At 37.8% G+C, this 14,728-nt stretch overlaps 1 protein-coding gene across 1 annotated transcript in view; it reads right to left on the bottom strand.

The window, feature by feature from the left end:
- Window positions 1-679: 679 nt before the first annotated feature.
- Window positions 680-14,728, bottom strand: part of ALDH1L2 (aldehyde dehydrogenase 1 family member L2) — a 34,629-nt gene continuing 20,580 nt past the window's right edge. Inside the window, 12 exon segments of the mRNA XM_071551044.1 lie at window positions 680-1,439; window positions 2,392-2,591; window positions 3,736-3,841; window positions 4,768-4,933; window positions 5,669-5,767; window positions 7,132-7,228; window positions 7,479-7,572; window positions 8,324-8,411; window positions 8,776-8,881; window positions 8,983-9,053; window positions 9,763-9,913; window positions 13,703-13,830. Of these exon segments, the coding sequence (XP_071407145.1) occupies window positions 1,384-1,439; window positions 2,392-2,591; window positions 3,736-3,841; window positions 4,768-4,933; window positions 5,669-5,767; window positions 7,132-7,228; window positions 7,479-7,572; window positions 8,324-8,411; window positions 8,776-8,881; window positions 8,983-9,053; window positions 9,763-9,913; window positions 13,703-13,830 (1,362 nt within the window). The 3' untranslated portion in view covers window positions 680-1,383.

Below are 14,728 nucleotides of genomic sequence, written 5' to 3'. Positions count from 1 at the left end.
AAAGTGTGTGTTAAAGTGTGTTGGATTCATACTTACCTCAGATTGATCAAATACAATGATCTGGGCTGTTGTATTTAGTTCATGGATCAGTTTGCATTTCAGAAGTATCTGTCATGCTCCCGGATGTCATTGTTTGTTTCTTAAAGGAACTTTGTATTTTCTACACCATTAAAATAAAATTTTCTATACTGTGTTTGCTCAAATATTAATGTCAAGACTTGAAGCCTGCAGTTATTTGCAAAATTTATTTTGAATCTCATACTAAAAGCTTTAGTTTTAGTATCTGTAATATTTGTGATAAGAAATAACAAGGATTCTGATCTTCCTTTCACAATGTGTCTTAAATATAGAATGAAGACATTATTTACTGGGATTAACTTATTATATTTTAGTGAAGGGGAAGGATGGGAATCAAAGAATCAGACTGCTACCTTTAATGGCAGCACACAGATCAGATAAAGCTTTGGGTGGTGCTGCATTCTCAGACCAAATAGTAGGCTTAGTTTGTTAGATAAGGTCTCGATCAGTAGAAAATTTCCTTCAAACTGAAAAAAAGTTTTAAAGCCAACATCTTACCTTGGTCGCTTCACAGGGGATTTTCCCATAGATAAAAAAAACCCCAGAAGTACAAAATACAAAACAATAATCATGCAGTATGAAACAGTGATAACAGTCCATGTGCACAGACACAAAAAGTGATTTTAATCTGTTAATGTAACCACCTTTCAAATTGCAGGCAGATCACACATTCTGTATCAACAAAAAGGTAGAAAATATTTTCAGTAACTTTAGCTTGAGATGCATAGTTTAACACCAATGTTGAACTCTGTATGTACTATACAAAGATCAAAGTAAGTGCACTTTCTTGCATTGATTTACTTAGGGCACAAAGGTTTGGTACTGCTGAAGTCACCAGAGCAGAGTGTTTAATTGCTACTGTAAAACTTGAACTGGTTTATAGCAGAAGTGGCATAATCAATATATTTTAGTTCAGCTTTAGAAGCCAATGACTAAGGATTTGAAATGATCATGTATATATTACGTCACAGAAATACAAAGTAGACATGTGAGAAATTCTTCAGTTCTATTAAAAAAGTAAACTAAACCATGTTCTTGGGGTTTTTTCAGGGGGAGAGGGATGAATTGTGCTACTAACAGTTGCTGCTGCATAATTTAAATAACTTCAGGGTAATTTCCAAAAGTCTTTTTGTCAATAAGACTAAAGTTTGGACTTGATTTATAGAAACTTATCTATGGAATCAGTGTTTTGTTTGTTTAGTTGTAGCACTGCAGACAGCACATCCTAGGCGGTATTGAGTGCTTTGTGTGGTCATTAACATTAAGACTCTGCTGAAAGTTTACTTCCTGTATGAAGCTGTTACTTTAATATTCCACAGTGATAGCCTTGGTTCTGAGATATTCATGAAGAGCTTCTTCACCTGTACAAGCAAAATATTTCACCTGTTAGAATAGCAACTGAGAGAATGTTGTCAGACTATTATTCAGAAAAAAAAATTGAAATTCTGTAGCCAGCATTTGAGTCCTTAAGGAGCAATGGGAACTAATTATCTTCCCACTGACAGAACTGGTCTGACAAGAAGAGGCCAAACCCAACAGATGTGGAAAGAAAAAAGCTGGAATTTAACGATCAGCCCCACAGGTGGGACTGAATCAGCAGCAGACTCTAGATGGCCACTGGGGACTCATAGATGAATTTATGAACTTTTCAGTGCCTTTATTAAAGCTGACAGCTGTAGAGAAGCTGTGTAAAAATCAGTAATCTTTTTTTCCCCCTGATACCATCAATCATTTCAGTTTCACGAAATGTCTTTGGAGATTACAAAGACAAAAATCTGCTGTGTCAGTGAAATTTGATTTTTCATTTTTCTTTGTTATGAGACTTGAGCTGTCCAGATTTGTGAAGTTTCTTTGACAGAGTAGACTTCACTTTTTAAAAAACTTGTTTTGGAAAGGAAATACTTTTTAATGCATCTTTCTCTGTGATTGTTGGCAAATTTTGGTGACATTTTAAGGCATAAAAAGTTTCCCATGCTCTTAAAGTTTAGATGAGGAGTGTTCTGAGGGGAAAATTGGCCAGTATCTTTGTTACTTGACAGCATTTTGTGGCCTCTACTCAGCTCTGGACAAGCTGCAATTTGACTGGTCTGAGGGGAATTTGAGAGGAATACTCTGCGAGCTATAATTTTGCAAATGTGCAGGAAGGGCTGGATGGGAAGTGTTGAGGTGGGAATATTTAGGTAAGGGAGAGGAACTAGATTACTGTGATTAGAGGAATGGAAGAGATGCAGGAAATGCCTACATAGCTCATGTTTTACACTGTACACAGGCAAAGACTCTCACAAGAGAAGTAACATGGAGAGAACAACTTACCTAAATCTTTCCCAAAGCCAGAGAGCTTGAATCCACCAAATGGTGCTGCCACATCAGTTTTGTTATATGTGTTAATAAAAACCGTTCCAGCTTCTAGCTTTTCACTGATGTAGAGAGCTTTGCTTATGTCTTTTGTGAAAACTCCTGAAGCTAAGCCATATTCTGTGGCATTTGCCCGTCGCAGTACTCCATCGACATCCCTGTGGGAGAAAGAAATTGTCTAATTGCATCTAGGTAAAATAAACAAGTGTTAGCAACCTGCCACCTTCAGTGTCACTGAAGCACCTTTTTCCATAGCCCTTCTTCTCCTGGGAGCTTTTTCAAAGACAACTTACTAAGGACAAATCTGTGTGTCAGTTTGACAGATCCACAGGAATTCACACCATTCTTCAACCTGGTCTTACATTTCAATCATTAATGAGAAATGCCACAGGAAGTGTTGCTGTATGCATACCAACTTTTCTCAGCTACTCTACAACTCCGGGATTAAAGCAATACAAAAATACTTGTAAAGCAGAGCTTGGCAGCAGATGATGAATCACTTTGCTAAAATTCTGGCCAGCTTTGTAAATTAATGTAGAATAAATGCTAAATTCAAACTTGTATCAAGACAAAACTTTTCAGGCCATTTCCAAAGTGATATTTTCTATTTACATCTCATCGTCATATAGTTTAAAACGTTAAAAAACTCAGTGCAGACCCTTATCATGTAAGTATATAATTTACATATGCATAATGGATGTGAAGGGTTATCTATGTGGCTGGTTCTTAACTGCATTATCAAACTGGTGAAAATGAAAACTGGTAGAAATACTTATATGAAGTTTCTATGTAGGGTTTCAATCTCCCCCATGTGTAAAATAATTCTTATGATCTGGAATGAAAGATGTTAAAATTGGTAGTTTAAAAATATGCAGAGGAATTTTCATTTGCAACAATAATGTGCCAGTGCTACGCAATGCACAACACTATGCAGTCTTTGGTGATGGACAAAATAAGCAATTCTACTGAGAAAAATACACATTGTGTGATTTGTTCAAACTGTTCCAATTATCGCATCAACTTCAGTAAAACATTTCACTGAATATTAAGTGTTTTTAAAAATGGCACTTACGGATGCATTCTATCCTGTCACACACTGCCAACAGCACTAGTTCTATTTCCACATGGAACAGGATCCCCCTACTAAAAAGGGTTATTTTCTCAGAATTTAGCTTGAGGAGCATCTAAGTATTCAGATTGGTCTAACAAGATTTAACAAAACAACTGCATATGCTATCACTTCTTCACTTAGGGTGAAAATGGGAAAATAAAGTTTCTAACAGTAACCAGAGGAGAACATACCCATTTTTAAATTTAGAAATCACCATCACAGGACCAAAGGACTCTTCCTGGGCAATATACATATGGTCTTCAACATCTGTGAATACAGTGGGTTCCATGAAGAAACCTAAATAGAGGATAGAACATCATCTGAGCATGGTAAAAGTTCTTAATGGTTTCCTATTGTCCAGGCCATCTCTTTCCCATACTTTGAGGTCACAGATAAGTTGAGACTTGAAAGAGAAAATTGGTATGAATGAAGTATGAATGGAAATGCCTGTGCATAAACACCAGAGAAATGGCAGAAAATTGGGTAAAAGAAAATGGTTTGTATTGATCAGTGACAACACATGCTGTTCGCTGCCAGGCCAGGTCTGCAATGCCACAGCCCAGGTGACTCATCAGGGTATGACCCTGCACTCTGACAGCAGGAAGACAAGGTTACAGCTTGTGGCAGAGGCCACTGTTTCTCTTGTTACCCAAGAACAGACTGTAGCCATAAAGATCTGTATATGCCAAAAAGGGAAAAAACATGCCATGGGCAGCAACTTTGCCTAAAGTGAAGGACCACCTCATAATGCCTGTTCATTTCTGAAGGGTGTAAAGATCTGTCCAAGATTTAGCTCATTATTGCCAATCAAAGACTGTCCTGGTCCTATGCCTTGGTGAGTATATTCCACTTTAAGTGGGTCAAATCATCTTCAGAGATTTTATATAAATGCCTTCTCTAAGATTTCCCATTTAGTTTTGTTACACAGATTTCCTATAGTTGCAGGTCTTTACTTCTATTTAAGGATGCAATAATCATGATTCGAAACTTTGATGGAAATGTTTCTCCTTCCCATACAGACTAGATTCTAATTTGGTGTCACAATTTACACTTCATTTGCACAGTTTCTCATAATGTGAGTGAGACTTGAAAGTCCTGTGGTATCATGAGCTTACCTGGTACTGTTCTCATGATACTGCAACTTCACATATTGCAGCTGAGACAATCGTGATGGCTCTTGCATCAAGTGTAAAAGTTCCAAATACCTCTGAAAAGTATTTTACCTGGTCTATGTACTTGTCTTCCTCCATACACTAGAGTGGCTCCTTCTTTTACTCCAGTTTCACAATAACGCAGCAGCTTTTCTAAATGTGCCTTGTGATTCTGTGGGCCGTGATCTGTAGATCTGTCAAGTGGGTCACCAATTTTCATCTTTTTTATTTCTTCAACCTATGGGTTACCCAATTAAAATGAAATTACATAACACTGCAAATAGTTGTTAAAGTGACCAGAGATTCAGGATGCTGATTTTTTTTTGTATTATGAAGACAGACTCTAAGAAAGGACTGGATTCTTAGAAGATGTAATGTTCCTTCCTTTTAAAAATGAGGCCTTGTCTTTCGTTTCATAATCTCTCGTAACTTCTGAAAGTTTTTGATGCTGTGCTTATGTATATATTCTCTTCTGCTATTAAGACAGGCATGTAAAATGTTAGTTTTCATCAGTAGTAAATGAGTTATAACACTGATTTCCTGTTCTTGAGCAAAATAAATGAATTCTCCACTGGTACAGTTAAGTGACTGATGGATTTTTAATAGCGACGTTTGTATTATTCTAGTTATACTTCCAATATGCCTTTTTTTTTAAACTTCATAGCAGCTTCTTCAGCTACATTGACCTAAGTTCAATAATTATTTTTAATCTTACTTTCCTTGTCAAATATGAACTATCACTGAAGGTACAATAACTATTTAAATGTCACTTATCTGTGCATTACTGATGAAAATATCTCCTTCAATGCTTCCTCTTAACCGTGCAAGAAGTTCCTGAGAAACAGCATTGCTTATCATAAGCAATAACAAGAAATTAAGCAACTGAAAATAAGAAATACAAGTGTCTATAAAACTAGGGGATCTTTCTGCCACAGTAAAACATTACTTAAACTTTAGTCCTTGAATATCTTACCACTTTTCCAACAAACTCATCATGGATTGATTCTTCCACAAACAGCCTGCCAGCTGCAATGCAGTTTTCTCCTTTGTTGAAATATACTGCTCCCATACCCTGTTTGGGAAAAAACATTAATATTTACATTCATCCTTTTATTCAGTCTCCCTTTCATTCTGTACCCCTGGGTTCCACTCAGTGTTTGCAACTGTGACAATGGAATGTGCAGTGCAAAGGAATATCATCAGTGCCACAAGCAGACTGATCTTACAACTGCCAAACATGCTTCCATGGAGCCAAATAGCTCAGGATGAAGTCATGAGCACTGCTCTTTCCATTTCCACCAGCCTTCCCCAGAAACACTGGCTGCAGCATCACATCATGCTGGCAGCATGACCACTAAATACAAAACTGTGCTAATCCACTGAGCAATACTGCTTGTGTCAAAAGTCACATGGAACTGGGTGGACATTACCTAACTCTAATCTGCAGAGAAACTCCTCTTTCAGAAGTGTGGATTCAGACCCTATGCAGTTTGTTCCTTTTTATTTACAAAGAACTGATACTTGCCGTTGATTTTCCAGGGGGTTAGGGAGATGGGGTAAGTAAAAGCAGGACAAATAAAATTCCTAAAAAGTAGTTTTCTGGCAGTTGCAAAGACCTAGGGTCCTGGCATTGGTAGGTATAAACCAGACACGTGTGTTAGTGTTGAGTGTGTGGCAGAAAAAGCATTGCTTCACAACCATTAAAGCCAGCAGTACAGTGCAGGGAATAGGTCAGGCTCTGCATCACCCACTCCCTTGTACAGCTGCGAATGTGCATTCACTGCACTGACTGCAAAGTTCCAGCTTTTATTATTTTCCGTGTATAGTTCACTGTGGAGTCACGCACACTCTTGTCCTGCCAAAAGACACTCCCAAAATTGTGAAAGTGTATATTAGTTTCTTCCTAGTAGAAATACCTGCTTATGCTGGTTTAGAGAATCCACAGAAACAGCACTTTGGTAAGTACAGTGTGAAAGAACTTCTTCATGAGCAAACTGCATCTGCTGTCATTTTGATGAATCAGATTACCTAAGCAGGAAATAATCCCCTTAAATGCACTCAATTTATCATTTGCATACCTTATTTATGAACTTGAAGCATTATGGCTGGTTGGGAGGGTGAATTATTATTACTGTTGGTGAATTTAGAACTATATGGCAACAGGGAGCTCAATTCTTTGTTTTGTTGTATTTTCTAATATATATTTCTTCTAGTTCTGATCCCTGCCTTTTTGGTGCAGCATGAACAGTTTAATTGTGCTGGCATAAAGAAACATCCTGTAGAAAAAGAATCTGAGTCTGTTTTCTAACAGATAGCATGGTTTTTCATGCAAGGCCTCCCTGGTTATGTTTTTTTGGCAAGTCAAAGAGAATATTGCAATACTGTGAGGACGTATCACAACGGCTTTAAATATATTTTACTTTGAAGTAACATTACCATTTTCACAGCTCTGTCAAGTTCACAGTCACTGAATATGATCAGTGGTGATTTACCACCAAGTTCAAGAGAAACTTTCTTCAGATTAGCAGCTGCACTGTAAAAAATAAAAATAATCACATAAACCCAGTTTTTAATACCTTATTTCATATTTACTTTGAATCATAACTAGTGAAAATGTATAAAACCTCTATTTTTCCAGTAGTGACTTAGTAGAATTCTACATAGTGGTAAACAATCATATGCAGTTACGCTTTTTCATTGCTACTGCATGCATAATATAGCTAATAAGATACTTCAGAACTAGATTAAGAAGTGTTAATTTATGAATCTTTTGCTGAAAGTACCTCTTCATGATCTGTTTACCAATTGGTGTTGAACCAGTGAATCCAACTTTGCGAACATCTGGATGTTCAGAGAGGTGCTGTCCCACCAGGCCACCTATCAGGGTGAGGAAAACAGTATCACTGGACAGTATATAGGCAATTTTTACTACTCCAGCAGCAGCACTGTAACACAGAAGGAGCTAACAATATGTCAGTCAAGTACAATAAGACATCCTTATTTATATTTACAGTTTTTTTCATACGACTGTGAAATATTTCATATTAGTTAACTCAGATAACATTAGTGCCTCCAAATTCCCCCATCAGTTTGGACTAAAGAATTTCCCAATATTCCACTGTATGTGGAATTATCTAATTTTTAAGCAAGCCTGACCCATACAGTTGCTTTGTCACCGTTTTCTTCCTTGGGGCAAAGAGGAAAACGGTGACTTCAAGTAACACAGTGGGACTGTGACTTACCTATAGTGGTTAATATGCATCTTATCAATTTGTTCGAAGTCTCACAGTCACATTTAAATACTTCCAAGCAATCATAAGATTAGAAGAAAATTAAGTTCTACAGGCAAGTGAAACATGTTTCTCTGTAACACATTCTTTTTCAGATTGTTCATGCTATTTGTGTGAATTTGCAAAGGGCGTAGGCTGATACCTCTTACCAATAACTAGAGCCAGGTGACATACAAATTTTTCAGATTCTCTTCTGAAAATATGTGAAATCACTGTGTGACGTAGGTGCAAGTCTATTGCCTGTGGAGATACATGCACTTATGTAATAGGTAAAGTCCTAGTTCACCAGTTTTAGCATGACCTTCTCTTCCCAGAAAAATGACTAGTTGAAGTTTTACCTGAACCAGGCAGAATATTTATAACACCCTTAGGAAATCCAGCTTTGGCTGAGAGTTCTGCAAACTTCAAGGAAGTCAGAGGTGTGACCTAAGTAGAAACATTTAGATTAGGTCTCCTATTTTAATTAAATGCATGACAATATCTTTTACATTCAATACATCTTAGTTTTTATACAATATTCCTCTTCTTACAGTACTGACAAATCAAAAGTGATGGCTTCTTGTGGAAAATAATTCATTCTTGCAAATGAGAGTAGCACCAGAGCACAGTTGGAGACAATCAGTACCTTGTATCATCATGGCAATTTGTCGTGTTATACATGCACTTTAAAACATATGATACAGTCAACCTATGGGTTCATATGGTGGATCAATCTATGGGTGAAATCTGCTACATTGTCTGAATTATTTTTCCTGAACAGGGGCACCTCTGTATTCCCTTTTGCTTTTACCTGAGCTGGCTTGAGTACAAGTGTGTTGCCTGCAGCCAAGCATGCAGCGCTCTTCCATGCAAGCATCATCAGTGGGTAGTTCCAAGGGATAATTATTGCACAGACACTTAAGGCAGGGAAAAAACGGGGAAAGATTACATAGTTGATGGCAGCTTTTCAATGGCTTTTCTTTGATGGGGGTCACTACCAAGAAAAAGTGATACTTACCCTATTGGCTCTTTCTTTGTGAATGTTAGATTATGGTTTGGCCGGGCTTGGTTAATTGGAATTGTAGCACCCTAAAAGGCAGAGGAGGGACAAATCTGCGTACTGCTCAATAATTTTTACTCAAGTATTTTTGCCATGTACTAATGTTCTGGAAAGATACAGAGCAGGCTTCAAAGCCACAAGCATTTTTGCACCAGGGAAAGGGGCAGGGATGCTTCTACTATATTATTTCCTACTGTGTATATTACAATCAGCTCCTGACTGTCATCTGGATAAAATAAGAGATAGATAACAATAGTATGGATGAACATAAAGTGAGTATTGGGTGGACAAAAATGAGATGAATGACATTCTCAATTGTGGATCTTAAAGATAATTGGGGAAATGCTCTTGAACCTGTGCCACATGCTGTGCCAGGAAGCCTGGGTCAGACTGTAGCATAGAACATGAGTCTCTGCTCTTACCTGCATGATAAGCACAATAACATTCTGTCCCATGAGTAATCAAGAGCTGACTGAGCTTGCATATCTACTGTGACACCTCAGCTGATTTCTTAGATATTTGGAGTCACATTCTAAATCCATATTCTCCAGTGGGAGGCAGACTACCCTTTTATATTGACAGGGAGACCCATTCTAGGTAAAATTCTGATTTTGCTTTAGTTTTTGATTCCTTGATTACTTTTTCTTTTACTGCTTTTTGGCACTGTTTCATAAAAACAACAAAAAAGAAGTGTAGAGAAGTACTGCCATTGATTATCTCCTTTGCATATTCACTTGCCTGAATTTTGTCACACCATCCAGCGAAGTATCTGAATGTTTGCACAGACATTCCAATATGAGTCTTCAAAGCTAAAGTGTAGACAGCTCCTGAGTCAATAGACTCTATTGTTGCTAACTCTTCTTGATGTTCTTCCATCAGGTCTGCAAGTCTAATAAAAGTGTTAAAAATCCACATCAAAAAGAAATGGTGTCTAACCAGTGACAACATAAAATTATACTTGGTATGGCAAAGACACATAATTAAAATAGCATTCCCACTGAACTTGGAGGTGGAGTAGTGGAGCAACTACTTCTTAACCTAAGTAAGGGATTGAACAGTTGTCCTTTAGTGTGCGAATGTCTTCACATCAGCTGTAGCAGACACTGGATCAAGACATGAACAGTGTAAACTTGCCTGATTGTTCAATTATGATTTTGTAAATAAAATCATAATTAGAAAAGCTCTACTTTTTCTCTATTACTGCAAGGAGCCACTAATAGAAAATAAGACCAGTAAGTTAGAAAGCAAATACACAATAACAAGGAATGTAAAGTAATCAGAAGTACCAAGGAAGAGTAGTTAGGATTCTTGCTTAAGATTTGAGAAACCCAGCTTCAGAATGCTGTTTTGTATTGTCTGAACTTGGACTAAAACACTTAAAGGTTAGAAGCTTCAAAGGCACCCACATGCCCCAAGGCAATGCTCTTAAGCTGTAATACAAACTTAATTTTACATGCCTTGGTACATTTGCAAATCTCTCAGTGGTCTCCTTGTGCTTCAAGTTCTTCAACTGTTGGATTTATGAGGTGTAAGTAGGACTGTGATAAACATTAGTAAGTTGATAATAACTATCAGATTGTCTCAAAAATGCACCTGCACAGACTGATACCTATACTTATAAGGCACTACTGTTATTTTAGTTCAAGTCTAAGTTCAAGTCTGTTTGCATCAATGAATTTTCACATTCTGTCCTTCACATTCAAATTCTTTCACATGCATCGAAGTTTTTCTGAACTTCCCTTCTGTGATTGGGTACTCAGACATATAATCAGTGCTCCCATGTGATTTTAAGAGCTTAAAAAATTGCATTTGAGATCCTGTAAAGAGTATTCAAAACTGGGTGTGAAACCTATTTTTCTGTTATGCAAATTCTGCCCAGGTAAAGCATTTGCAGAGATTTGAAAAATGCTCTTTAATACCTGGTTTAACTGTAACTTGGAGATCCAGCTACAGATCAGGGCATTGACAGCATTGTGTTAAAGAATAGATATGGCACATCAGGAACAAAGGAGAAGGTTCCATTTAAAGTGTGCTTAGTATCTTCTATGAATGATTTCTTAAGATGAAGTAGCAGAGCCAGGAGCTTTAATGGTACAAACCTTCTCTTTGGCTGAGCACTCAAAATCTCTAGTTTGAACAGAGGCCAGAGAAAAAGGACCCTTACTTGAATTAAAGTGGTCCAGAGAGAGCCTTCATTTGTATTGGGAATGGTTTGCAACATAAGTACTCTGGTGTAGCTATCCTCTAAGTGAAGAGTCCTCTAAGTGAAGAGTTTAATCCAGGGATAACTTATGTGGTGTAGGGGAGCTGCATTTTCCATATACCCAACATAGTTATGTTTGCAAATCTTTCAAGTATAAAACACAGACTAGTAGTTCTAAGACCTTAAAAGTTTCTCTTCAGGGTAGAGTTAACTTGGGCTCTCAAGCAGTCTACATTCCTAATATGAATTAAACACAACTTTGTGCATGCTTTCAATATGTGCACACTTGTGAAAAATTTAAGTGACCAGGTATATTTAATACTGTTCTGACTTGCCCATTTTCTGTTGGGATGACTACACAACTCTAAAACGGTCCTGCAGGCCTTTTTCCACAGCCTGGGCACACCCTTTATAAGACAAGCAGAATTTCTGGGTTTGCTTTCATCCTCTTTTGCTAAGCTGCCTGCAATGTCTTGTAAAACATGTGGCATTTTTTGATACTTTTTTATTTTTTTATTGCATCTACTTGGTTCATAAGTACATAGTAAAAGAGGGCAGGGGAATTTACATCCAAAACATTCGACTAAGTAAAAAGTCTTACAGCTCTATTAATGTGATAGCAACTGATCTGCTGCATACACAAAGCAGAACACACATCCATGTATCTCAAGTGCAGCATCACGTTTCCCTGTGCTTCTCTTCCTTTGCTGCCAGAAGACAAACATGGAATGGATTTCCTACTCCTTCCTGTCTTAGTAGGCTAAACCCGTATGAGGAAAGGGTCATCTTCTAGTTGCATATTCCAAACCTCTGATCAGATTGATCTTCAGTTTCCAAATCCTCCCAGATGTTATGCAGAGAGCACTGACCCACCCCTGCACCCAGCCAAACTCCCAGCCTGCTATTCCACCTTGCCATCTGAACTCACGGCCTGCTGCCATCTTGCAGCTACCAACTGTGTCACTGATCCTTCTGCTGTGTGTTCTGATGTCCAGGGCAAGCCTCGAGCACACCACAATAAAGGCCTGGCATAGCAGTGTGTATGCGCACGCTACTGGAGATGGTATTTTTCTGAAGGTGAAAAAAATTCCTTCTTTTCCCTACAGATAAACATTCAGTCTCCTCAGTACCAGGACATCCAACAGTGATGTTGATGAATCTGCAAATTACACCCTGCAAAAGAAAGTTGCTCAATACACAGGATCTACTCCTTCATGAGCTCCCTGGGGCAGGAAGTTTTAGGTCTATTCAGGTGCCTAACTTCCATAAAGCCAACAGGTATGTCAAGTACAGTAACTAGTAGCTTTCCATCTCCTGAACAGGAACAGAACTTGCCTAGTACTTGTCCTCTGTGCTGACAATTGATTTTCCACCATCGCATTAGCTAAATGCAAGTCTGGGGCATTCAGGAGTGGCAATCTGCTTCTTTACTCATGTCTTCTCATTCATTTGCATGTTCTAGAACTAAAAAAAGCAATGGAAGCTCTTCATATAGCTCCACAAAAGAGGTTTTCTTTGTAGGAAAGCTCTGAAGCTTCCAGTCAGCTGAAGTTTGCAAGACAGTGTTCTCCCCTCTGCTTGCTGTCAGACACCAGAGGCTTCATGCTGCATATGGAGCATAATTGGGCTTTTATTATCTGCCTCCAGTATCACTCCCACAATATATGGCCAGCATGACCACCTTTCCATCAAAACCCACCATTTAAATACCATTCATTTACCAAACCCTCTGCTTATCTCCTGAACCAATAATAACACAGCTAAAATGAGAACCAGGCATTATCTAGACACAGTGAAACAGATACAAAAGAGAGATAGAAGTGTCTCAGATAAACGTTGGATTTAGCTTAGAGAATTTCTGAACAGGACAATTCTTCCACTGTAGACCATAACATACCTCCTAGAGTGGGTCTTCAGCCATGTGACAAGTATGCTGGAATATAATCCTCCAAAAATCTAGCACCAATTACAGTCTATTTTATAATCAGTGGCAATGTAGCTGTATGTTTACTGTATGAAGTGTAGTTGCAGGCAAGCTTAGCAAGGCCAAGTGTCTGCCTACCTAACCCAAACAGACTCTGCCTTTAAAACTTAGCCTCATTGCTACAGAAGGATTTGGACTTCACAAGGGAATTTGCAATCCTTTCAACAAAACCCATACAGATTAAATGAAACCATCGTGCATTTAAAATATATTTTCCTCAAATTCTTTGTTTCCATTCATAAATAATAATGACAGAAAGGTGGTAGTGAGACAACACAACATTCTTTTCTGTCACAAGGAAGGCTGGCCAGCTAAGACCTGAGGCTGGTACACTGAAGTAAACAGGGGATGAGAAGGTGGCTACTTTGGATCCTCTGACAATGGGATTATGAACATCCCTCATATTCAGAAAATATGTACAACAATTCTTCAGAGAAACAAGCCAGTAAGATTTGAGAAAATTAAACAATCACAAGCTGTTCTTTACATACCTGTACATGAGTTGCCCCCTTTCCCTTGCATTCATTCTTCTCCATTCACCGTTTTCAAATGCCTCCTTTGCTGCTGCCACTGCCTTGTCAACATCAGCCAGTGAGGCAGAAGATACACTGGCTATTATCTGTCCAGAGGAAGCATTGTGTTAGCTCAAAATGAAACACTGGGATGAAGAGTGTTATTCCTTCCTCCTAAACTTCTTGACTGGATATAAGCAGACACTTCATATCCTCACCAATGGCAGTTGTCATGGGTGAGTCAGGCTGCAAAAAGTTCAGACACAACTGAGGTGGCAGAATTTGGAGGACACTGCAGTACTCATATTCGTAGATCTTTTTCAAAGCAAGGTGCCACTGGACTTCACCCTCTCTTTCTATATGTAAAACCAATGTGATACTACAAAAGCTGAAAATCTTTACATGTGGTATTACAATCTAATATCTAAACATCCTAAACCAACTCCCACATGTTACACTTCTAAGGAATGGAGCTTCTGTTACCATAAAGCACCATAAACATACAGTATTTTATGATGACTGTGTTCCATAAATAACACAAACTGTAAATTCTAATACAGAATTGTTATGGCTTTTATTCCATTCTCTAGTGAGTTTCAGGAAGAGTATCAGAGTCTGATTTCTGATGATAGAGAGATTTGTGTCATTGATTTCAGCAAAGTTTATTTACTCTAGAAATAAATGACAATTACATGGACATCAGAATCTCTTATTTATAAATCATAGTTTTGAGCTGCTCAGCCAAGATTCATTAATTCAGGACTGAAGCGCAACTGTCCGTATTTTCCTATTGAAAAGTAATTTTTTTCCTACTGGGAATTTAAAGGGACATTTTAATGTCACACTTATCAACATCAGATTTGTAAAAAAAGTAAAAACAAAATGAAAATTATTACTGATATATATACATCTTTTATATATTACTTACATATATATATCTTTGAGGATATATATACACTCTCCTCAAAGAAACACTTCCTTAGCAACTAAACTACAGCAATTTCT

This window comes from Pithys albifrons, chromosome 3 (assembly GCF_047495875.1).
Source record: "Pithys albifrons albifrons isolate INPA30051 chromosome 3, PitAlb_v1, whole genome shotgun sequence".
NCBI classification, from domain to species: Eukaryota; Metazoa; Chordata; class Aves; order Passeriformes; family Thamnophilidae; genus Pithys; species Pithys albifrons.
The sequence above is the reverse complement of the archived record's forward strand: the minus strand, read 5'-3'. Positions and strand labels throughout refer to the sequence as shown.